General features: G+C 39.4%; 1 protein-coding gene across 2 annotated transcripts in view; it reads left to right on the top strand.

Annotated features, from left to right (window-relative positions):
* wdr17 (WD repeat domain 17) overlaps nucleotides 1–25,932 on the top strand; it is a 41,240-nt gene extending 15,308 nt beyond the window's left edge. Inside the window, exons 15-32 of one of the 2 annotated variants that reach the window (XM_088420485.1) lie at nucleotides 311–397; nucleotides 1,872–2,021; nucleotides 2,111–2,241; nucleotides 4,630–4,755; nucleotides 5,566–5,721; nucleotides 6,204–6,268; nucleotides 7,669–7,801; nucleotides 9,984–10,072; nucleotides 10,865–10,964; nucleotides 11,866–12,005; nucleotides 14,236–14,347; nucleotides 18,033–18,174; nucleotides 18,634–18,736; nucleotides 18,815–18,916; nucleotides 19,610–19,708; nucleotides 21,873–21,940; nucleotides 22,021–22,109; nucleotides 25,429–25,932. In XM_088420485.1, coding sequence (XP_088276611.1) covers nucleotides 311–397; nucleotides 1,872–2,021; nucleotides 2,111–2,241; nucleotides 4,630–4,755; nucleotides 5,566–5,721; nucleotides 6,204–6,268; nucleotides 7,669–7,801; nucleotides 9,984–10,072; nucleotides 10,865–10,964; nucleotides 11,866–12,005; nucleotides 14,236–14,347; nucleotides 18,033–18,174; nucleotides 18,634–18,736; nucleotides 18,815–18,916; nucleotides 19,610–19,708; nucleotides 21,873–21,940; nucleotides 22,021–22,109; nucleotides 25,429–25,548 — 2,012 coding nt within the window. In that variant the 3' untranslated portion in view covers nucleotides 25,549–25,932. Of the gene's footprint in view, nucleotides 1–310; nucleotides 398–1,871; nucleotides 2,022–2,110; nucleotides 2,242–4,629; nucleotides 4,756–5,565; nucleotides 5,722–6,203; nucleotides 6,269–7,668; nucleotides 7,802–9,983; nucleotides 10,073–10,864; nucleotides 10,965–11,865; nucleotides 12,006–14,235; nucleotides 14,348–18,032; nucleotides 18,175–18,633; nucleotides 18,737–18,789; nucleotides 18,917–19,609; nucleotides 19,709–21,872; nucleotides 21,941–22,020; nucleotides 22,110–25,428 lie in introns of those variants that run through there. The other variant, XM_088420486.1, reaches the window with a different exon arrangement.
* Nucleotides 25,933–26,093: the final 161 nt, after the last annotated feature.

The following is a 26,093-nucleotide window of genomic DNA, read 5'->3' as shown; positions in this document are numbered from 1 at the left end:
AAAAATCTAAATTGTAAATTTGTTTCATGAAATGTAAATGTGTTTCACAGTTTGTTCATTTGTTTTCCACTTCAGGGCCAACATACTTAAGTACTGTATTTGCATCACTTAAATTACCTTTAAAAAAGAACTTCAAAAACCCAAATCATTTGTATCCTGTATCACCTATATTCCATTACTTTACTGTATTTCAGTGATGATGTTGGTATGCTAAACGTAGAGGTTATTGGCTCCAATACACATTGGAGTTTAATTCAGATACATAGCTTTTTTTTTTTTAATTATTTTTCTATAATGTCTTTTTTTCTAGGCTCCTGGGATTATACAATCAGAGTTTGGGACACAAGAGATGGCAACTGCCTGGACACAGTATATGACCACGGCGCAGATGTTTACGGTAAAATGATGAATAAATGACTTGAATATGAATGGCTGTGTCATAACTATACAAAAGTGACACTTGGAACCGAGCCCTGATGTCACTTCTCGGGACGGTTTTAAAAATAACACCAGTTATGGGATTTAGACAAAGTTAAACAAGAATCTCAGTTGACTACCATGTTTGCAGATGACATTGTGATCTGTAGTGCAACAGGTGGAGAAGAAGCTAGAGTGGTGGAGGTTGGCCTTGGAAAAGAGAGGAATGAAGGTTAGCTGCAGCAAGGCGGAGTATATGTCTGTGAATGGGAAGGACCCAAGTGGAAGAGTGAAGATCCAGAAAAAGAGGTGAAGAAGCGTGTGCAGGCTGGCTGGAACAGGTGGAGAAAAGTGTCAGGTGTGATGTGTGATCGAAGAATTTCAGCTATAAATTGAAAGGAAAGGACTGTGGTGAGACCAGCAATAATGTTTGGCCTGAAGACAGTGCCGTTGAGGAAAAGACAGGAGGCAGAGCTGAAGGTAGCAGAGATGACGATGCGTAGGTTCTCTTTGGGAGTGACCAAGATGGTTAGCGTAATAAAATGAATACATCAGAGGGACAGGCCATGTGGGAGTTTTGGGAGATAAAGTCAGATACTGAGATGGTTCGGACATGTACAGAGACGAGATAGTGAATATATATGTAGAAGGATGCTAAACTTGGAATTGCCAGGCAGGAGTTCAAGAGGAAGGCCAAAGAGAAGGTTTATAGATGCAGTGAAAGACTACATGAATGAAATTGGGGTGAGTGAAGAGAATGCAGGAGACAAGATTAAACGGAGGCAGTTGATTCGCCGTGGCGACCCCTGAAGGGAAAAAGCCCAAACAAGAAGAGGAGTTTTTCTAAGTTCTCGTTTCAAAATATAAGACCTTGCTGAGACTTTATATTAATAATGATACTGATACTTATCCAGCCTTGTGAGAAAAAAAAATGACGTTATGACTTGATGAGGACAAAGCGTTTGTGCTCACTGTCTAGTGATATGGGATACAAAACTGATGGCATTTCTGAATTTCATACAGGTAATTCAAGCACATTTGTTTTGTCAGAAGTCAAGAAGTGTGTATCTAAATAGTTGCCCTTTGCATCAGTCAGTACACAAGAAGTACATTTCAGTTTCAAAAAGGTCAGTGACCCCGGCTGTAATGTTTCCATACATTGCATCACAACGCAGTATTTAACAATTTCATTAGAGGGTTTTGGTATTCTCGAATGGTGTGGAATGATGTTTTTTTTTGCTAAAGCATTTTATTAGTATTACTATTTGAAGGACTTATTCCCATAACAACAGCAACAACAACAAGAGCAATGACGGTCACGCATTGTTGTGGGATTCCACTCTTTAACAAAAGGAGTCGCCTCAAATCGGCCAAAGGGTTTTTGCTGGTCACTCCACTATAAAGACCACGTTGGGCTGATAGGACTTGTATGTTTGTCTGTGTGTGTGTTTAAGGTTTAACATGCCATCAGAGTCGTCCTTTCACCATGGCCAGCTGTAGCAGAGACAGCACAGTGAGGCTGTGGTCTCTGATACCCCTAATTTCTCCACTGCTGCTAAACATCCTCACTAACCAACCTTGGGAGAAGATAATTGGAAACACTGGTATACTTTATTTATAACGGGTTAATTCTGTTTTGTCTTGTTCTGAATTGTAAAAATGTATAGACTCGCTGTGGTGATATGTCTTGCAGATAAAGCTATGGTCCCCAGTTCTCCACCTTTGCTCTGTGGTAAAGTGTCAAGAGACATCAAGCAGGAGCTGGAGAAACTAAACTCTGACATGACAGCCAAGAAGCTGCGCTGGTTCTCTGAATGCTTCTCTGTAACTATTTTCTATATTTTTTGACGTTTTAGTTTTGAATTTACTGTAAAAACAATATTTGATGGTTTATGGTGTACAAAGCTAAAGCTATATGCAATGAACAATGCTACTTCAGTCCATTAATCCAATTTAGCATCATTGTTGCTCGTCTGGGTCCCGAGTAGTCACTGTAGCCGATCATTGAAATGGGTGGCTCACTAGTCAAATACAGGGTTGACATATACCCTATTTCTCAGAGTGCAATTTTTTTTCCCCCTTATTTTCAACCCTCATATTGGGGGGGTCGACTTATCACCGCATAACTCGAAACGGACCATTTTTCTTCACATATATGTGTTTGAATAACATTAATTCAAATGCGAAAAAAGTAATATGTCATTTACAAGGGTTAAAATGATTAAATACACCCACAATTTCATATAATGTGCAATCATTGCAATGCGCGAAAATGCACTTTTGTCAAATGCCGCCTAATTGCCTCTTTGTTGCCAACAACGAGGCTGCGTGGATAATTTTCTCTGTGGACTTTGACGCGCAATGTAAAGGAAAAGGCTTGACTTGTCTACTTCAGCCTTTGGACGCGTGCTTAAAGAAGCCGTTGAAAAAAAATGCGAGAGCAGCAGCATGAATGTCCGCAGTTGGGGTGGGTGGTGGTACACAGTGAAGGGCAACCTTGCACGCTCTGACCTCTCCACTTCATCACTTGCGTAAAACTTGGGAGAGTATCCCGAATAAGATGATTAGCAAATCACTTGACAACCCGTGGAAGAGTAACAAGCATGTTTGAAGAGACGTGGAGGAAGAAAAAGAGCATGTTCGAGATAGCCATACAATAAAGGGAGGAGGAGCTACTGTTTTTGGCGTGTCAGATAGATGACTTTTAGGGCTTTCGACATGTTAATATTCAGCTATGTCAAATAAAACATTGACACTTCAAATCTTTTTATTGTTGCTCGCAGTCTTGTCTGTGCCCTCCTCCACTCCATAAGCACAATGGTATGATACTCGATATACGATGTAAAAATGCCACTAAAAGTACCGTAATTTCATCATTCTAAGACCACACACCCTGAGTTTTATTTAGAAAACAATAATCTATGTAACCTCTTAAGTCAGGGGTAGACCAATAACCTAATTTTTGGAAAATTCACCCAAATTGCACTTGCACTCTGAGAAATATGGTCGTGAAAAACACCTAGTCACAATCAGAGTAGATGGAGAATTCATAGAATCTGTTAACCTAACAAGTTTTGGATTCCAGGTAATCCTGTCTCATGCAGCACTACTACTACAACATTGATCAAAATTATGGTAACAGATAGTACCCAGTTAAAATTGTGAATCGCATGTAAAAAAAAAAAAAATGCTATATATCAACACAAGTATTTTCCTAACTTTAGAATCACTAAAATGGCAGTATTCTGTTGGTGGTATGTTGAAAAAAATCCATCCATCCATCCATCCATTTTTCTATAAATATGTTGGGACTAAACATGCAGGCATGTTAAAGAGAAGATGCTGCTGATGGCAGACAAAAAAAAATCTTTCATGTTCCATCTTTTTGCATAAATATCTGATGTTAAGGCCTGCGGCTTATAATCCAGTGTGGCGTATCTGTGACAATTTTTTTTTTAAGTGTGTGTATTTAAAGTGTATTTGCATATGCCTGCAACTACGGCGTCAAAAGGGCTTCTCCAAAGCTGGAGCCGTCATCAGTAAAAAGAGGAACAGACCGAAGACAAATGCTGATGAAAATGTTTTGCTTAGGACTTAAAAAAAAAAAAGAAAAAGTGAAACATCCAAACCAGTGTCACAAGCATTTTATAAACCTACCATCATCACAGTTTCCTGTTGCACAAGCGTTTTTCTTTTTCATTTTGGATGAATGACACAACAGTGCATTAGTTTTTCATGGCGCTCTGCCCAAATGTCAAACAATAAAGCAACACAGTTTTATCCAGCAGAAATCACCACACTGTTTTGCATCAAATGCTTTGAATCACTGAGACATTTCGACACAACTGTTTCATTAACACAATCCCAAAACAGTTACAAAACAGTTAATAACAATGCTATGACCTAATCATTTAAAAAAAAAAAATCGTGTATTTGGTCCTAGATAAACATTTTTTTTCGCGTCATTTTGAAATAAAGTGTGACAGTTAATGAAGAAAACATTCTTTTATCACAAATCTAAATTATTATAAATTGCACTCATCAGTTTTTTTCCCCTCCTCCTTGCAAAACATTAACAATTCAGTATAAAATGAAGATGATGCATTACTTCTGATAAAACAACTAATAAAAATTGGAATCTTTAGGTGATTTATTTAGACATTTCTAACCATTTTGTGACTAATTGTGTGCATATGTTTTTTTCCCTGATAGCCTCCAGGGGGAAGCAGCAACTTGTGGGATCTGGTGTCAGTCATTAATGGGCAGGACGACTCACTGCTACCTGGCAGCTACAGCAAAGGTGTCATGCACATGAAGCACCTGCTAAAGTTTAAAACAGTAAGTATCTGTTTCAAACCTTCTTATTTGCAGATGACGAGCGACACAAAAATGTAACTGTCTTTACTGCCCGCCTAATAGTTTCTTTGCTAATTACCATGAACAGCTGGTACTTTGTGATCCATTTCCAAAGACTACAGCAACTACATTATCACCACTTGTGCAAAACCAGTTTTCATTTTTCATTTTAGTTTAAAGTTCATTTCAATTCTAAAAAGCCTTGCTGGAAGCAAGCTTGTTTTCCAGTGGTGTCCTGATCACAAACAAATAATTAAAACAAACAAAACATGTAAATGCAAGGTGCAAGCATAAAATAAATAAATAATAAATAAAAGTGGATATTAAGTTGTCATTAACATTCTGAATATAAAACATTTGAAATGACTCCATGAAATCAAGGTTCCCACCAGGGAGCCTACTCTTGAGCACACTCCTACCTCTGAAGCTAGCATGGTCGGACCTGTTTAGTACTTGGATGGGAATACCAGGTGCTGGACGCTTCCAGGTGGAGCCACCCTTAGGTCTCTCAAGACTTCGGTCTGTGGGGACCAGGCCTCGGGTGCCTTTTGCCGTAAACCCCAAGTGGTTACGAAAACAAATACAGAAGTAACTGCAACTATTTCTGCCCAATGCCTCACCCGAGGCGAAGAGGCACTAATTAAATTACTAAGTAAGGCATCCACCTGCACCGAAATAAATGTGGCAACATTTACTTAAAGGGACACATTTTTCTATAACTACATTTATATTGTTGTGTATTCAATATTTTACATGTTTATAATCTTCCTGCCCTCTTGTGTTTTCCCTTAGTCTGAAGCCCAGGAATTGACCATTGTCAAGATGTCTAAATTCGGAGGGGGCATCGGCGCTCCCAGTAAAGAAGAACGCCTTAAAGAAGCTGGAGATATCTACCTGAGGCTAGGACAAATTCAGCGATACTGTGAATTAATGGTGGAGCTTGGACAGGTGCGCCATCTGCACTTATGCATATTTCTTTTTTGTTCTGCTCAGTACATCACACTCCTTAAATTTTTCCTCCACAAACTTTTGTTTGAACATGATAGCAAACTATAGTATAAGACAGGGGTGGGCAACTCCAGCCCTCGAGGGCCGGGGTCCTGCATGTTTTCCAGTTTTCTCTCCCTAAAACACCTGATTTAAACCATTAGCTCATCAACAAGCTCTGCTGGAGCTTGAGAATAAGCCTAATCATTTGATTCAGGTGTGTTTGAGAGAGAAAACAGGAAAACATGCAGGACACCGGCCCCCGAGGCCTGGAGTTGCCCACCCCTGGTATAAGATGAGTTGAAAACAACTATATTGTCTACTCATGAAGAAAAACCTTTTAACAAACCTATGTTTTTTGTTTGTTTGTTTCATGTCACATCAAATGACAAATGAAAAAGAGAATAATAATTGTGATTCAGTGTATATATTTCTCTCGGCAGTGGGAGAAAGCATTAGCTGTAGCACCAGGAGTGTCCATGAAGTACTGGAAAAAACTGATGCAAAGGTAGGTTTTTATTTTCGCTGATAACATGATCAATAAAGTAAAAAGAATATTGAGCTATGACAAATGAGTACTAGCAGCACATTACTGAGCAAAAACAGGGCTGATACTAGCAAAGTTAAGGTACGATTACTGTAATCCTCCAAATATAGGATGTACCTGGGTGTAGGATGCACCCTTAATTTCAGGGTCAAATTTTGGTATTTTCTATGTTACTGTGTGCAGGACAAAGTAAAAACAAATGCGATAATAGCTAAAGTAAATATGCTGTATATTTATATATTTATGAAATTGAAACAAGAATATTTTATATGTCATGACTAAAGTATTATGACTTTTAAACATGTAGTTCTTAGATCAAAGTCTTTTGTCAACTACAAGTCCCACAATGCATAGCAAGAACTTTGCATCATGGGAGTCAGGCTTAGCCACTCAATGAAGTCGTTGAAAGTCTTGCGAATATCATAAATTGTCCGCTAGCGCCCAGTGTTTTGGGGTCTCAACCCCAAAATTTCAATTGCACCTTGTTCGCGAGTTGCAATTGAAAGCACTGACGCAACAATTGGGGGAAATGCATGATAAAACATGAGGTTTCAATATGTCCAATATTGACATTATTTACACTTTTTAATGGCAGCAAATGAGCCCAAAACAAGCTAAATTTGACATCTGCAGTGTGTACCTCTCGACTCCCTGTTTGCATGCATTTTGAAGGGATGGCAGATTGTCAACATGTTTTGACAATCTAAGCAATGTTTTAGCCTCGTAGTCAATGTGACAATAGTCAATTTACTTCATTTCCAAGCAGTGGAGAAATATGTTCAGTTGAGTAAATAAACTAGGTTGTTTGAATTCACTACTTGTCATTCACAGCTATACCACAGTTGAATTCAGTGGGGATTTCTTTGAATGTGCTCCCTTTCTGAATCATGGTTTCATGAATCAAAATGCATAGTGTACATAATATCGCCGACCAAAACTCAAAAGTAACGACGGATCGACGAATACAATCTTAAGCGTGAAAAAAATGGCGGACTGACGATGACGGGGGGGGGGGTATTCTGCCGTCTCCTACATCCACTTTGAGAACCACTGGTTTATAGGACGCACCCATACTTTTGGCCTTGATTTTTGGGAAAAAGATGTGCATCTTTTGGGGAATAACAATATTTAGCCTGCTGAGAAGATGTACGAAAAGAGATGTTCAATTACTTAGTTTAAAAGACAAGAAGACCAAACACACATGAAACATTCCTTTGGCAAAATGTATTTTCTACGGTGACAGACCTCTTGTACCATATGCCCAACGACTAGTGAATAAAAGATATGTTTTTGACCTTTCCATTGACAAAATACTTAAATGTCACTCCCTCCATTGTCACTCTGTTTTGCCTGTATTGCAGGAGAGCTGATCAGCTGATGATGGAAGATAACGATGAGGCAATCCCCTACTGCATTGCCACGGGAGACATTAAAAAACTTGTAACATTCTTCACTGGCAGAGGACAATTGCTTGAAGCCCTGCTTATTGCACAGGTAGTGTAGGAAATCAGGAGAAGCTCGGTGGTCTAAGCCGATACTCCTTCACATTGAGAGGAGCCAGTTGATTAGGTGTTCCTTGGATGTACCCCGGGAGGAGGCCCTGGGGATGACCCAAGACACGCTAAAGAGCCTATATCTTTTGGCTGGCCTGGGAACGCCTGGGGATCCCCCCGGAGGAACTACCGAAATGGCTGGGGAGTGAGGGCTTTTTGACCTGACTCCAGATAAAGCGTTAGAAAATGGATGGATGGATAGATGATAGACTTCTCAAGAGACCTTATAGTTTTTGTTTTATTTATGGACTGTGGAAAATCGAACATAGGCAGTTTTCTCCTTAGAGATAATTGACAAGGACAGGATAACAGTTTTCTGAGTGTGGTCATGTGACTTTTCCAAATTGAGCCGTGTTTGGTTGTTGCCTGAACCAGTGGCAAAATGTATGCCCCCTCAGATAGATAACACCTGGTGGATTTTGCTGATTCATTCATATTCCACAAATGCAACATTAACTAGAATATTGATTATTGGGGCTGCGTAAGGAACATTTTTCTTAAACGACTTCCCCTTTAAACATTGTTAGCCTTGTTTTTGCGGCAGGAGCCCATCTCCTATTATGAAACAGATGGATTTTTCATTGTGTGAGGAAGTAAGAAAGAGGGAAAAGCTTCAATGCATGTATTTTTTTTCACATTAGGTTTTTTTTTTTTTTTTTGCTCATGCAGGTTTCCGTAGAGGAGTTTTACTGTATTTTACCAGTAAGTTTTCACGAGATCCCGGATACAAGCAGCCAAAATTAGTTTGGGCCGCAGGCTATCCTGGTTCCTTCTTAGAGATACTGTAGCTGAGAAGCTCAGTCAGGAGAGACTCAGAGTAGAGCCGTTGCTGCTTCACAATGAGAGGAGCTAGCTGATGATGTGTTGCGGGCATGTCCCACCAGGAGGAACCCAGGACACACCGGAGAGACTATGTCTCTCAGCTGGCCTGGGAGTGCCTGCATGGGGATCCACCCAGACGAGCTGGATAAAGTGGCCAAATGTTCAATGTTTGATATTGGCTTTTATTAGGGACCATCCACGCATTTCATTTTAACAAAAAATTGACAAAAGCACATTTTGTCCGATTGCTGACATTAGTAGGCTATTACTTACTGCAGTTCAAATTGTCTTCATATCTGCCTTTTTGTAATAAGAGAGGTTTGATAAATAAATATGCCATAACATGACAGAAATTTTCACCAAACCTCAATAAAAAACACATTTTGTAGTAGAAGGCAACAATTAACCACTACTTAACTACAGCTCAAATTGTCTTCACTTCTGGAATTTTGAACAATTAAGAGACATACATTGTGAAAAATATTCACCGAAAATCAATTAAAACAATTGTTCTCACTCTAACGGCTGTAGTTAGAAGGCAATCATTGGCCACTACGAAATAAAGTCTTCTTTTTACTGTACATATTTATATAATATGCACCAATCGGAACAGCATTCCCAATTTCATTCCATTCCTGGTATACAATAACAAAAAAGGCATTCTATTCTATTCTATTCTATTCTGTTCTATTCTATTCCACAGATCAAATCGTCTTTGTCTGTTTTTTGGACTGACAATTAGGGGACAAAAATAGTCAAGAAAAATAGAAAGTGACAAAAAACATACCCCATAAATCAATAAAAACATCTCTTATTCTAATTGTCGTAATAGTATGCAATCACTGGCCGCTACTGATGATAGCTCAAATTGTATTTCTATCTGTCTTTTTGGAGGAGAGAGAGAGAGAAACATTTATGAAATAATAATATCGCTGTGTTAATTAACAACTCACCTGCCGATTTACGCCACAAAGGACATGTACATCTGGACAGGCACACTGCATTGATAGCTCCTTGTGTGACCCTCTCTCCTCTTTTAATGTCACGATGAATACATGCAACCACACACATACAAATAATGATAAAACAACATGCCAAAACTTGGATAATTGATAGAAATTCTCTGAAGTATAACCGCTTCAAAACATTGCCACTCATCAGCACCGAAAAAGACAGTAACTTATGAGATTCAGCTGAAAATACATTGCATGCATACAAGTTCAAATGTTACATTAGTTCTCCTTCAGAAATAATACAAAATGTATAATCGATTGAAAGTATTATGATTGTTTGTGTTTTAGGGGGCATGTGAGGGAAACATCCGTACACCCCAAACCTCCTCAATCAACCACAAGACTAATGATGTGGATAACAGACATCAATACAAAAGGTAAAGTACACTAACGTACCAAAAGCACATATGATTGGTCATTTGCCATTGTTGTACAGGGTGAACTACACTTAAGATCATTGCTTTATCAACAGAACAGTTAGGACTGCGGCTGTTTTGTTTTTCATGGCATACGACATCATTTTAATGTAAGCTATTAAAATTACTTACAATTAGACACTCTAATTGTACCTGGAAGGCCATTTAAGTGGTGGCATTCTTTGGATGTTTGAGCAATCAAGAATATATACCTGCCTGACTGACAGTCAACAGCTTGGACAAGACTGGGCAAGACACAATGTAGAAATGCCCCAAAAATTACCATAATTTTTTGATAATTTTTGATATGGTTCACCAGTTTTCAAACAAGTTTTCCAAAGTGGCTGGACGGTAGCCATTCCGTTTTTGTGAGGCTTTCACCGGCTTTAGGAAAAAAATCCTCTCACAGCGCACAGATGATGCTGGTGTAGAAAGGTTAGTGAGAGCCAGTTCGAATAAAATGGGGAAATTATGTTTTTCCAGTTGCCAATACTGCAGTGGCTGGTCTTCAAAACAACGTCTTTGCATTTTGCTACGCCAAAAAAGTAAACCACTTCCTGAATCAGTCTCGTGATACAACAATTCGGGAAGGTTCAAACGGCATTGGTTATGTCAATGCACCACTCTTCACTTTGCGGCTGCACTGATCTCACGACACACACTTTGAAGTCTTTGTTCATTTCGCCATTACTAGGAAATTTAAAATGACCTCTGAAGATTTCTATTTCATGTTCCCTGTTTATTTGTTCACAGTCTTCTTCACAATGTATGCGAACAACTGGCTGAGTGGTACTTTGAGGATGGCTGCGCTGTACTTGCTGCATGCTGCCACCTAGCGGTCGATAATGTCAAGGTACAAATGTGTAAATGTAAATGTGGACATCCAATGTGTCTAACAATGCATGTACATTCAAGAAAAGAAAAGTACAATATGTGATCGGCAAAAAAATTGAACTGAAAACTCAGTATTAGTGACAAAAATTCTGCTCGCTGGTGACTGTCATTGAATGTCCTGGTGTATGCTCCCACATTTTCATTTTGTATCACACAGGTGGTACAGGACAACAATTTCTTCTGTCGTTATAAGCTTTCCTCAAGCCATCTTTACCTGCTCAGGTGGGGCTGGTTTGAGAGCACAGAATAAGCAAGGAATGCTTAGAAAGAGGTCGCTAGTCCAGAATCAGCCCAAAAACAGATTAAATACATTTCCACCAGGCCCTAACTCTCATGTCATCAGTATTTTTATTTGTTTTTCCACTTCTTACAATTTCTCTTCCTCCTCATCTCCCTCTTGCTTCTTCATCTCCACATTTTCTTATTACTTTTATAATTCTCACAGCTCATTTTTCTTGCTCCCTCGATTAAACTCCGCACCGACAGCTTTACTTGCGGCTACTTTATAATGCTCTGGCCGATTGAAAAGTGCACTTATTATCTAAAACGTTTTTCTCTCCGTGGACCAAACTGTGGCAGAACAGTGTGAATAATAACAATGGATGTGTATAGTTTGCAAGGAATCTGTTGAATATGTTGATTTGGAATTTGTTCGTAAAGTTGAGTTTTGTTCACACTTTTGCATAGTGTGTGTGGCAAAATTACAAACTCTTTGCAAAGCAGTGTTTGTCCTTTTAGTTTAGTAAATTCGAATAATTGTCATTCATTTTAGAAAGTGTGTTACATGAATCACTTTTAGAGTTTAAGAATTCAGAAAAACAAATGTAATGTTGTTAATTCCATATTTCTTTATGTTTTAGTTAGCCATGTCTAGTCTGATCAGAGGTAATGAACTGGAGTTGGCTGCATGTGTCGGGATAGTCCTTGGAGAGAAAGCTGCTGAGAGCACAGCCTACTGTCTTGAACTCCTTGCCAGAAAGTACATGACCCCACTGACTTGGTGAGTCCGCCTACTCAATAATAATGTGTAAGGCTTGCAGGGTTTAAAAATGCCTACTTTCGTTATGAGTATATATAGAGTTCTTGGCTAAAATGTGTCAAAGCAATTGTGAAATTACCCATTTTGGTATTTATTTATCTATGTGAACCATCACTTTACCGTGGTGGACGGGTTTGCGTGTCCCAGTGATCCAGGAGCTGTCTCAGGCTTTATGCCCCTGGTAGGGTCTCCCATTACAAACAGGTCCTAGGTGAGGGACCAGACTAAGCACAGCTCCCTTTATGATGAGTAAATGATCAACTTTGTGGTCATATAATCGGATTTGCAGCTGCAAGTTTTAAACACTCGGGTGAACGGGGGGGAGGGGGGCAGAGCTTTCAACTGATCATCACCTAGTGGTGTGTTGGCTCCGTTGATGGTGGAGGATTCTGGTCAGACCTGGCAGATCCAAACATGTCGTGAAGGGAAGATCTGGCAGAGTCCCCTGTCAGAAGGACTTTCAACTCCCACGTCCGGCAGACGAGGGAACTTGAGCCCGAGTGGACCATGTTCCGTGCCTCCATTTTTGAGGTAGATGATCGGATTTGCGAATTGGATTGTGAACTTCTGTGCGTGGGAGGCCATGGAAAATAACTTACGGGTGGTCTTGAGGAAATTATGGTCCACCATACTTTGTCTCATAACAGGGAGGCATTGCACCATTAACACTGTGTACAGTGGAGATGTAGTGTGCCTGACTGCAACTCGCACCATCGTGAGCCAGTGTGCAGATTACTTTGAAGACCCTCTCAATTCCTTTGAGGTTACAGAGTCTGGAAACTCTAAGGTGGGCTCTTCTATCTCTGGGGCTGAAGTCACCAACATGGTGAAAAAACTCTTGGATGGCAAGGCCTCAGGAGTGGACAAGATACCCCTGGAGTTCCTAAAGGCTCTGGATGTTGTGGGGCTGTTCTGGTTGACAGACCTCTACAGCATTGCATGCACAACGGGGACAGTGCCTCTGGTTTGGCAGACAGGGGTGGCTGGGTTGTCCCTCTTTTTAAGAAAGGGGACCAGAGGATGTGTTCCAACTACAGAGAGATCACACTCCTCAGCATGCCCGGGAAAGTCTATTCAGGGGTGCTGGAATGGAGGGTACATCAGGAAGTCGAAGCTTGGATTCAGGAGGAACAGTGTGGTTTTCGTCCCGGCCGTGGAACAGTGGACCAGCTCTCCCCCCTTGCCAGGATCCTCGAGGGTCCAGGGGAGTCCACTCAACGGTCTACATGTCTTTTGTGGACTTGGAAAAGGCGTTCCATCATGTCTCTCAGCGAGTTCTGTGGGTGGTGGTTTGGGTGTACTTGATACTCGACCACCTGATATGGGCTGTTTGGTCCCTGTACTACCGATAGCAGGCTGCTATTGGCACAGATTCTGTTCAATAACACTGACATTACAATGTAGCAAATCTGTGTGAGTACTGTTGGAAAAATGTGAAAAAGTAATCTATGATTTATATTGAATACATTACATTACAAATGTTAGGAATAAAGACTATAGACATACATGACATGACCTCACTTTTGTCATCAAATGTCAACAGCATTTATAAACAACGTATTCATTATTTAAAAACCATCAACACAAAATAATGACTACAATAAGATCTAGGGACTAATTAATAAAAACACATTTATTTACAAAAAGTTCCATGTGTTTACATCAATTCCCATCGTACTTGAAACCGCCTCCCAAGTTCCCTCTTTCCTTTGCAGTGTGGAGATCTTTAAAAGCATGGTGAGGGTGTGTGTGTGTATATATATATATATATATATATATATATATATATATATATCTCAACAACGAACATTACAATACAATATGCATACATTCTTAATTTTACAAGCAATGTGAAGATCAGCACTGCAACTTACAAGCCTAATTGACCAGGTGCCATGCTTGTGCCAAATAGCTTGCTGATTGCCATATAGCTTGCTGATCGGCAAATAACTTACTGATCGTTTCACCATCCAGTAAACCTGCAGCAAAGATTCAATGGTTAATTTCCCCTGTAATTTGTTGCCATTTTTACAAATAGTTCTAAATAGAAGTGAAGATAAAAACCTGTCAAGGTTTTAACATGCCCCATAAAATGTGTATCTGCTCTTTGGGCTCTGAGTCTTTTGACTCCTGTGATTTGTGATTTGATGAAAAAAAAAATCGAATTAATCTTTATTGTGTTTATTTTCAGGGATCTCTCAGTTGACCTACTAAGAATGATTCCTGAGAATCATATTTTACTAGCTAAGGTCTGCGCATTTTACCCTGGAAATACTGCAGAAATCAATCAATTACACGAAAGGGTAAGTGGCCTCCTGTAATTTACAAAAATCTCAAGAATACACCAAAACACAACACTTTTTTTCCCCATTTTAATGAAATTAATGAAAAGATTATTCATGTACAAATATACTGTCTCCTTTACCCTGAAAATTTACTACCCTGAAAACGTATGGGCCAAGCTTAGATCATCATTGCAAAAGCAAACAATGCAGGTCAGGTAAAAGCACAAAGGTGGGTATCATACTCTGTTTTGCTGATCCGTCAGTTGTTGCTGCACCACCCTGCTTCTGTCGTCGTAGGTCCAACATTTCTTTACACCCAAAATCCTAGTTGTGGTCTGTCGGCTTAGACAATCGCCGGTCCATCGCTTGCTTCATTCTACTACAACATAATAATCATTTAATATCTGTAAAACTACCTGTACATAGTACTCCCACTTACTTGGCTTACTTGATCATCATCATGCTTTAGGTCATCTTAAGTCTTGATGGCCTAGTCTATCTAGCCATCTAATTTAGCTGTTTGAGTAGCTATTATAGGTGACGGTACCATTCAAAACGGTCACGTTTGATTCAACCTCACCTTTCACATGCACAACAAGTAAAAGCAAGATTTTGCTGAGCTTGAATTTACTAAATAATGCCTTTTATTAGAAAATAAAAGAATATATATCTTGCATTTCCTTGCTAAGAGCCAATCAGAGTGAGCATGTTCCTTTGCGATGTGTCCATTGGTTACTTGACTACCATTCATCTCTGAGGCATCCCAGAATGCTTTGCTCAACAATCTGCCAGTAATTTCTTTATGAAACTATATTTCAAAAGCAAAATAATACCGAAAAACATGCATTCTGTGCACAAGATTGTGTACTCTATATACTGTATTTCAGTTCATGAAATCTTGACTCAGAAAATCCATACATACCTGTCTGATAGGGAGAACATAGCTAGGATGCAAAGCAGGAACAAGCCTCCTGAACCCTTTGTCCTCCACAATAAAGAACGGCTATAAATCCTTGATGACTATCTCACCCAAAGCATCATCCACACTACTTTTGTTTCCTGAAAATATGATCATAAACTAATTAGAAAATGAAATACTGCATCAAATTGTGTTGGAAAATTAAACATAAATTATTTGTTGAGACTGAGATTTAGACTTAGTGGACCCCAGACCCGGCCTACATCGCAGTAGAAGTCTGCCTTAGGACAGTTAAATGCTTTGAGTGCCACCTTCATACATGTAGAACATCGTTCTAATGTTAATTGATTTTCAACACTACATGAATTTCTTGCATAATGTCTTTCACTTTGCTTATTCATCTTTCATCTTTATTGCTTTTATCCTGTCTTCAAGTTTTAAGCTTGGTTTAAGCTTGACACTTACGCGAATGAAATGATCCGCGCGTCAAATGACGTTATTTCGGCAACCACGCCTCTCCGCGCCGAGTCTGTGCAGAACAGATTTTCAGCAACGCATATCTTTCGGAATTTCTTTACAAGCGGACAACATAGTGGACAAACTATTGCTTATGGAATTTTGCCAGTAAAAACACCTTCATGCTTCGTCTGCAAAGGAATACCGTGATGTAAGTAGCATAAACAACTGGCGAGCGCCACGTTGAGGAGAGATGAGTCTGTTTAACAACGCTTGGAAGAATTTAGATGGTTTGAATCTACTGGGATTCTGTTATAGAGTAATGTTTTTTGTATGCTATAGAGTCCATTTACTGCCACCTATAGTATAGGAGAATATCGTCTGACTGTGGGAGAAAGCTGCTCTGAGTTTAAAGTGCTGCAAAACGCCTGTCGGCGCGTCAAGTATAAACCAAGCTAGACTTATGCTGTAGGCTTGTTTTCGGCATAGTGAATTTCAGTGCAATGTAATTGCAGAAAAAAACATTTCGGATTATGCAACAGGGTTTTTTTGTTGTATGAGGAAGTAAGTAAGTGGGCAAGAATTCAATGCATGGATTTTTTTTCACAATGGGGGATTTTTTTGCACATGCAGGTTTTCCCTGTAGAGAAGTTTTACTGGAAGTCATTTTTGTGGGTTTGCTCTGGCTTTTATTGAAGCTGGAGTAACCGGCAGTGCAACAGGATGTGATTGATGTTTTTTTTTTTTTTTTCATCTTCGCTTGGACACGATTAAGGTACTCGTAAATCTAAATGAAGCTACAAAACAGAGCGATAGTGAGTCATTTTAAATTAGCCCATGCACTAACAAAACTGACTTGATAATACATACATACATACATTATGCTCTGTGCCTGATGGCAGTTTTATGTAATAACTGTATGTCACTAAATCTAATGAGGAAATCATTGCTGTAACAAATTTTCAAATGGTTATATTTGCACACAATTCATCCTTGAAGCATTATTACGCTTACCGGTGTTGGGTTGTTCATGACCTGGCTCCTTCTCATTTAGGGCTCAATGAAGTGTTGTTATTGTATCCTAGCTCTTTGGAACACAATAGGCACTTCAATTTACAAGGAGAATATACAAATTATTCATCCCTTCAAAACACACATTCAATCCCAATTGTAATTTTTGTCTTACCTTATTCGAATCAATAAATTCAGTATTCCTCAACTGGGGAAAACGTCCTTTTTCTCAAAGGCTCCATCACAGTTATAGGAACAGTAATCAACAAGCGAATTACCAACAGCTCAAAACACCTACATAAATACTCACAGAACGTGGCAAAATGGGGAACCTGCATCAGTTTTGTTTCCGCTTAAATAGGTCAATCATTCAACTGGACTTTTCGAACCACTTCCTAAATCAGTCACTTGGTTCGGCCGGTTTCGGGACGTCGCACAGCATCAGTCACGTCATGTGAACAAGTGCTCGGTGCGTGCTTCAAATACTCGCTCCCAGTTTACTCGGTACATGCATCGATGACACGACTCAGAGAACCCATCACCAAAAGTCACAATGTCCGTCAGCAAAACAGGAGTCTGTCGGTGTGGACGGTCTGCCCACCTCTGAAAAACGAGATTGAAAAGTCTTTGCTGAAAATACTTGTTTTGCCACCATAAAAGTGACAAGAAATTTGGCAATACATTAATCCCTTGTTGATCGCGGTTAAAGGGTACCGGAACCCCACGATAAGTGAATTCCGCAAAGTAGGCTTTGGACACTGTACATATGTAAATAAAATGCATGAAATGTTTAATAAAACCTTGCCTACCTTTCTTCAGCTAACCATAATGCGGCGGCTGAACAGGCACGTGTCACTTTTCAGACAACACACAACATACATTGCACCAGAGTGTGGCATGTGACCACTAACTCTCCCCACCGCCATGATCACCCCCACTGCCATTATACTGAGCCACAACGCCCATTCTTCACAATTATTGGTTTTCTTAAAAAGCCAGCCTTGGTCTCTGTTGTCCATTCTTGTTCAAACAGAACCGCCATAATCACTGCAGTGCTCACTTCACACGTACCTTGTCCATGCAGGCATGAAACATTATTTCTGTTGGGTGTAACGTAATAAAACGTGTACATGCAACAGCCTTTTCAGAATGCCAGGCCACTAGTGGGCGCCACTGTTGAAAATTTCTAATGTCGATGACAACTGCAGACTAGGGTTAGGGTTAGGCAGAACCCAAAAAATCAATAACTTTTTATTTTGCTGCATGTGCACTGATGAAATTTATGGTTTGACCATGACCATGTATTTGTCGTTTCAGTGTTGTCTCCCCTCATTAGAGGAATGTAAAGCCTTGGCAGAGGAATCTTACCGTGAAGGAAATCTCTTTGAAGCTGTTAAATTTCACCTTCTGACCTCTGAACCTGAGAACGCCCTTAAGATAGCAATTGATCACGTCAAAGGTTTTGACAGCTCTCCATTGCTTGATTTCTGAACACCTATTATGACCTTATGCTTGTGACATTTAGAGGTTGTCGGTATTACAATGTCATTGACAAAAATGTTGATACATGTCTTTTCTCAATGCTTTAACTGTTGCTCGTTATAACCTTTATGTTCCCTACTAATCACTGATTGCTTTTGAAAGAAATACAATGACAATAAGTCAGTATTTAGAATGTGTTTAGGTGCGATACATTTTAATTCCACATCATTGGTTAAATAAATATACTGTAAGATATATTTTAAGTAGTTTATCTGTCTGTGTATCTGACTCCACCTATTGGCAATGATACACTACAACGGTGCAAGAAATAGTTAATTTCCTAGAAGGCAAATCTGGTATTACTTGTCTTTCTGTTTGTACACATGCATAATTATATCATTAATCATAGGTTGTGTTTAATTTTGATCACCCTCAGAACAACTGACTGGATCTGACTGGACAGTGGACACTATTCAGCCAATCCTTGACCTGTTGAGCTATATCCGAACCGAGCGCCTTCTCATGGCCAAATTCACTAAGTAAATTAATTATTATATTCATTCAATTACATCTACTTCACATGTCCTTTCAGAATTTTTCATCATGTGTATGTCTAGAGCCCGCAGTGAGCTGTTGATCCTATGTGGTTACATCGGTGGTCTGCTTGCCATAAAAAGAGAATATTCAAGCATCGTACCTGCACTCTATGAATATACCAGGTAGACAAAATTTACCTTTCATTTGCATCATTGCACAAAAAGAAACTTGTAGTTGTTGGTGTGAAAATTGACATTTTGACACTTTTAAGTATACCTGTGGTGCTGTGAAGAAAATTATTTAGGGTTATCAAGAAAAACAATCTAAATGTGTTTTTTGATTTTGATTGTTGTTTCAAAGCAAGGTTCCAAGTACAATAGCTTGGGCAACCTATTTTTCAAGACAACGTGCACATGGTCAAGCTTGCCTCTAAGGAGCAGAGATGTATTGGTCCATTTCTGAGTCTTGTCGGACTCAGTCAGTCCGACAATTTTCCCAGAGTCAATAATGGTTGTAGAACCTTTCATCAGTATTGCGTCTGGAAATTTTCGCAACTGATTCGTGTTTGTCAAAATCTGACCAAGAAAATGCTGCGCGTTTTGCGGGAGATGAATGGCAGCCACACCAGCTGCCCACGATTCTGCATCACATCTCCACAGGCAAGTATATGTGTGCATATTGTCTCGACAAAAAGGTTCGGTAAGCTATTATATGTTGGCTTTAAAACAACCAGCTGGCACCCGTTATCTTGAGCATGTCAAGACAAATATCAGTAAAGTTTCATCGTAATCATACAATAATGACTAAAAATAAAGACTTGATAACATAAACATCTCTGAGTGTATTACTGTAACATTTCCCTCTCTGTGACGTAGTCAGTTGTTGAAGCGGAGAGAAGTGAGCGTTCCTCTCAAGATTGAGCAGCTGTCGACGGAGCTGGATGCTTGGCGGGCATGCACTCAGAGTAGCGGCAAGTAGGTGAACACACATTCACACACAGCACCCATGACAAATCCTGATGTTAATTACAATCGGCCAGAGTAAGATATGAGTTTTAGGAGGAAGCCAATGGCACGAGGGACATTTTTTTCAGTGTCAAATCAAAATAAATGACATTGTTAGAAAACAGGGGACATGGCAGGTGGCTGGTTACCATGTCCGCATAGTGGCGCAGAAGTTGTGGGCTTAAATCCTCGCCCCTGCTTTCCTGTGTGGTTTGCATGTTCTCGTGCTTGCGTGAGTTTTCTCCCATTGCTTCGATTTCCTCCGACTTTCCAAAAACATGTATGGTGGGTATATTGGACTTCCTAAATTGTTCTTAGGAGTGTTTGTGAGTATCAGTGGTTGTTTCTCTTTGTGTACAATTGGCTGGCAACCAGCTCAGGGTGTACTCCGCCCACTGCTCGAAGAAAGCTAGGACAGGCTACAGCACAGAGACCCTTTTGAGGATAAACGGTGAAGTTGATGGATGGATGGCCGGATGCTTGTTTCCCAGCGATAAGCAAGGAGGAAAGGAGTAGGAGGAAAATTGCATTGCCTAGTCTTTCAAACTTGAACTTGCAGGTGCGTTGTTGAGTTCATAACTCTTGGTAACCAACTCTGTGAAACAGCAACTTACCTCTCAAAGTGTAGAAATTACACTTTGGAAATTAAAATGAACTCCCACATATTTGTCATATCAATGTTAACATTGTCCCAATTATTGCTGTGTAGACACCAGCACACCCACGACCCTTGTGAGGATAAGTGGTTCAGAAAACGGAAGGAAGGTGGACACAATGAATGTGCAGTTGAACTGCCATTGATTGTCAACTAGTTAGCACAACGTTGATGATGAAAATAATCAACAATTGTTTTTGGGTGGATTAGTTATTTATTTATGAATTTATTGGCATTTTGTTTTTCCTCACAAAGCTGCTTTGTCCTGTGCTTTTCACTCCGGCTCAAGCCATGCCTGTTTGTGATGCACATACGCAGTAGTGATGCGCCATAATTTCATGATGAAAACAGAAGTACTGTGTATAGTGGGGCGGGCCCCCCTCGGCCCAGATTGCAATCAAATAAGGATTGGCATCTTTTTTTTATTTATTTCGGGCACTTTGATATTTTTTTCAGTTTCAGACTAACCTGTACCCTTTATACACGCTGTTACAGTTTAGCTGTTGTTTCAAGTTGATTTATATTCCTTTCAGGTTAAAAAGGATCCAGTTTTAGATATACCTATGATTTTTTTTATAGATAATCTTATACATCTTATAGTCATGTTTATAATGTGAAGTGTAATTGCAATAAAATAAGGATTGGCATCAGATTTTGTTTCAGACACTTTGATGGTAAATGGACTTTCACCTATATAGTGCTTTTCTACCTTGGGTACTCAAAGCGCTTTACACTAACTATTCATTTAGCTACTGAAGACGCAGCATCAGGAGCAACTGGGGGTTCAGTGTCTTGCTCAAGGACACTTTGACATGGTCTTGATGGTCGGGGAATCGAATTCACAGCCTGGGAGACGACCACTCTACCACCCAGCCATGCCGCCCAAGGCGCTAGGGGTCATTTATATTTCTTTTTTAGAACTTCATAAATACAGTTTAAAAGTTGTTTAAAGTTGATTTATATTGCTTTTTGTTAATGTTATAAAGGATGCATCTTTATAGATGATAATCTTATTTATACTCATATTTATAATATGAAGTGTACCTGCAATAAAATAAGGATAGGCATCTTTGATTCACTCGTTAATAGTGTTCTGTTTTAGACTAACTTGTATAAATACTGTCAACAGGTAGTCAAGTTGTTGAGAGTTGATTTATATTGCTTTTTCTCTTTTGTTAATTTTTCAAAAGGATACTATTTTAGGTAAACATACAATTTTTATAGATAATAGTCATTCATAGTTAGTGCGTCAAGTGCGGGAGTGGCTTGAAAGGTTTTCGTTTTTTGCGAGAGGGGGCTTTGCAAAATATTATTGAGAAGCGCTGTGCTTAGCAACAATGCTCAGGCACATTTTGCCTAACTTAGTATGACGCAAACCATCCTGAAGGTCTAGTTAAACATTGACTTTAACCAACATTTTTGGCGGGGGCAAAAATACAGAAAATTGTTAAGCGCCATGTTTATCTGCCATTTTAATAGCGCTCCATCAGAGAGTGAAGCAAAGGATTTCTCCTGCATTGAGAAAAGACTCCTGCCTGTGAATTCAGGTAGGAACAGTTCGTAACATACAAAAGTGCGTAAAACCAAGTAACCAAGTAAATTTTAAACACCTGATCTTCTTCCTTAGTCACATGCGGTGCTGATTATGTGACAGGCTCGAATCTGCCAAGTCACTCTGACGTCCAGCTCTCCTGTTTTACTGGTCACAGAATACAGGTGTGTGTGTGTGTTTTTTTTTTTTTTGGTTTGTATTTTAAACATTAGACCTTCATTGAACAATTTTTTAGGTCTATCTGCATGATGTTAAATGTTAAAAAATATCTTGGGCTCATATACATTCACTTTGAATGTCTTGAAAAATATTAAGGATATAAAAACTTCCCGGACATATTCTGGAAACGTTTCATCTCAAGTGTTTCATAGAATATTCAAAGATGTTCAATGTGAGAAACATTGGTCACTCGTCAAGCTGATAGTAATACATGCTAAACGTGTTCCAGCATTGCGTTGTTGCAATAGCTTTCGTTGTGAAAAAGAACTCTTTTGCAGTTAAATGCATATACATGCAACGTTCCACAGTCAAAAACATGCAGAAATATGGGATTTTCATTCCTAACCGGGAAGTGAAACATCTCGTTGACTGAAACCGCATCTTTCGCAATCTGACTGCCACGCCCCTTCATTATGTTGTTCTAAAGCTGATCAGCCAGAAAACAATAACAATAGAAATAAGCAGAGGTGGGCACCTCACATTTTTTTGCTGGTCCGACATCCGTCAGTCGTCAGTGCCCTGCCCCCTCACGTCAATGTCAGTCAGCCATTTTTTTTCACGTTGAAAATTGAAAAAAACATCGGTCCATCAGAAGACGGCTGGTCCGCAACTTACGCCACACCAGCGGTTTTTGTTGCCCCCCTGGCTGTCAACGTCCGTCGACAACCCCCCCAAGCCAACCATGTAAATCACACTACACTCAAAATTCATTTGTATTTTTGATTTTTGTAATTCGACAAAGTTAACTCAATGTCTGTAATTCTACCGTTGTATTGCACTTGAAACACATAACTGTAATTGTAAGTGTAACATGAAAAGATGAGAGTTGACTAAGTGCTTTAACCCTAAACTATATTATAGCATCATGTTGGTCAAACTGCATCTGGGATGAAAATGCAATTGGCAATCATGTCCACTGGATAGCATTTTTATGCTTTGCATGATACTCTAATGCGAACAAATATAGAAGGTTGTCATTCAAATTTGTCTCAATTACATCTAACACATTAGATAATTTAAAAAACTTCTTTCTTGCATTCCCTTACCATGAGCCAATCAGAGAAAGCATGCAAATTTGTTGTGCAGCCATTGGTTACTTGAAAGAGTGACCCTTTACATAAAAAAAAAAATCTATTAACACTTAATTTTAAACATTATTTTTAACATATGGTTGGTGAGACCAAAATGCATGCAGTACACAACTGCATGCGTTTTGGTTCATGAAACCAAGAACGGTAGCAACTACAAATTAATCTCCAGTAAAATCAGCTGCGTTGTAGCTGTGAACGATAAGTAGTGAAATGAACCACCACTGTTAATTAACTCAACTGAACCTATTTCTCTACTGCTTGGTGGGGCTGCAAAGTGACTAATGTCACATTGTCTGTAGATTGTTTGTAGTTTGTACTTCTCAAAATTTGCCTTTTTTTCTTTTACCTTTCCCGTCATTTCTCGGTCCATCTGGAAAAATCCTCTTTTATATTGGCCAGAAATAAAAATAGGCACGGGTGTTCAGGAGTAGTGTGGAGGCGGTATAAGGGGCTTCCTCATCATCGTGCCTCTCCTAAATCCTCTCTAATCTGCATGGGTGGGGTCGGTGCTGAGAGCACAGAACAAGCAATTGTTCAAGGAAGAAAAATAACACTTTGGGGTTATCTAGGGTGAGAAATGAACATTGTAACATAGTTAAGAGCTTCAAAAGGTTGAATTTTAACCAGGAGGCCTTTAACACTTTCACTCCCGTTGGGACAATGCATCCCACAGCTTTTGCAAAAATGGCAGTGGGTATAGGAATGGTAGATGAAATGGCATCCCAGCGGTTCATTACATACCTATTGACAGAGTCTAGTAACTTTTCCATACACAACAAACCAGTGCTGGGCTCACTATCAACAAGGTAGGTTGCACTGTACTTACTGTATTTCTCGTGAATTAACGATCTAGTACTGCAGAAATAGATGTATTGATAATATGTGCTATATATATACAGTCGGCCCCCGGCTTACGAGCACCCTGATTTACGAACAATTCGCCTTACGAGCGTGGATCAGGGAGATTTTTGTCCTCCGCTTACGAACAAACCTCTCGCCGTACGAGCAATTCGACATGCCGGCCATTGAGTACGTAGAAATGTTCTCGTTTTAATTGCGTCAATATAATCATCAGTAGAGACATCATCAATTATCAGTAGATACTTGTGGCAGTAACGTGAACGCTATTGGTCTTACAACGTCACACTAACTGTCTCACTCACGGTGTCTAAATATATTACCATTTAAGTGTAGTGTTTGTACAGCTAAAGGGAAAAACAGCTGACATGAAATTAAATGTGCCGATTGCAGGACAAAGAATTGTCATTGGTTTAAATGTGTGGTTTTTTTTAAATTAATTGTCAATACATTCCAACCGTTTAAAAAAAAAAGTGCGAATAATTATCAGTCAGTCACGGAGATGCGAATATGCTATTGGTCGATTAAGGTCACCCGGTCTCACTCACGGAGATGCTATTGGCCGGCGTCACACGTCAATCACAGAAATGCCGATATGCTATTGGCCGAACGCCTTTATCTAGCTTGATGGGACAGGATGGAAGGAAGGAGAGAAAATTAGTGAAAAACGGAATGTTGTGAAGACTTTGCAAACTTTATCTGTTAGACATAGCTTCTAAAATTACTAGCAGCGGTAAAGAAAGAAATAAGAGGATGATGTTTTAGTATCTGCGTGATTTGCACCCTGACTGAAAGAGTTACTGTAACACTGTAAAACCAATAGCATATCTATCGCCGTGTTAATTTTGAGCGTTGGACTCTGCCCCCCTCTGCTTACACCTAGCTTAAGTCTCGTCGTTTCAAAGGTAAAAGCTATTTATCCATTGTATTTATCTTATAATGCAAGTGTACAGCAGATTATGTCACTCAATTTTAATATATGTATACATTGTGTCGTTTTTACCTAAGACTTCGGCGCGCGTTGCACGCATTCACGAATTAACATGGGTTTGGATTGCCCGCTATACGAGCAATTTGAGATACGAGCGTAGCCGCTGAACGGATTAAGTTCGTAACCCGGGGGCCCACTGTATATGTATGTTACTATAGATCCCACTGATTACTATTTATTGTAGGCATTTGTCAATCTTTTTTTTATTTTTTGTACAAATATTGTGGTCTATGGGATGTACAGTATAACTTCTGTAACATCTTTCAGTGTGTAATGTGTGTGTAAGTTATAGTTTTTTAACTAAGCTTCTTTTTTGGCGTGCAGGGTCCAGTGTTTTTACTTGAAGATGGCAAATCAGCTATTTCCCTGAATGATGCTCTGATGTGGGCAAAAGTCAACCCCTTCTCCCCACTAGGGACGGGAGTGCGTATTAACCCCTTCTAACACTTCTCTCCAGACACACACACACGCACTCCCAGATGCACACACGTACATGAAGAGGGTGTGTGAAAAACAAAATTGTTTGTGTAGGAAGAGATTACTGAGCCAATCATGATAAAAATCAAAATAAAGTCATTTTAATGGTGCATTTCTTGATCAATAAGATCAATGTTGATCAATGTTTCAAAGATTCCTGTTTTGTACATATTGTTACTGTGTCAGAACCATCCTTTGTATGACAACAGTTCTATTGGAGGAGAAACGTACTTATGGTGGGTCAGCCATCTTGTTTGTACATATACATACACAGTATGTCTCTGACTTAGTTTATTTCATCACTGTGAATAGAACAGATGGACGGCCAAATAAAGATATCTTTGCACACCCTGTGTTGTTTTTCTCCTCTAATTGTATACATAAAAAAGATACGTAATTGCTAAAAAGTCAAAGAAGCATGAAAAGGCAAGTAATATTTACCCCATAAAAAATGCATCGTTCCATTAATCCAGTGCTTCTCAAATAGTGGGGCGGGCCCCACTGGGGGGGCG

Source organism: Hippichthys cyanospilos, chromosome 7 (genome assembly GCF_059441005.1).
Source record: "Hippichthys cyanospilos isolate Australia breed blue-spotted pipefish chromosome 7, RoL_Hcya_1.0, whole genome shotgun sequence".
NCBI classification, from domain to species: Eukaryota; Metazoa; Chordata; class Actinopteri; order Syngnathiformes; family Syngnathidae; genus Hippichthys; species Hippichthys cyanospilos.
Note: the sequence above shows the minus strand (reverse complement) of the source record. Positions and strands in the feature narration are given on the sequence as shown.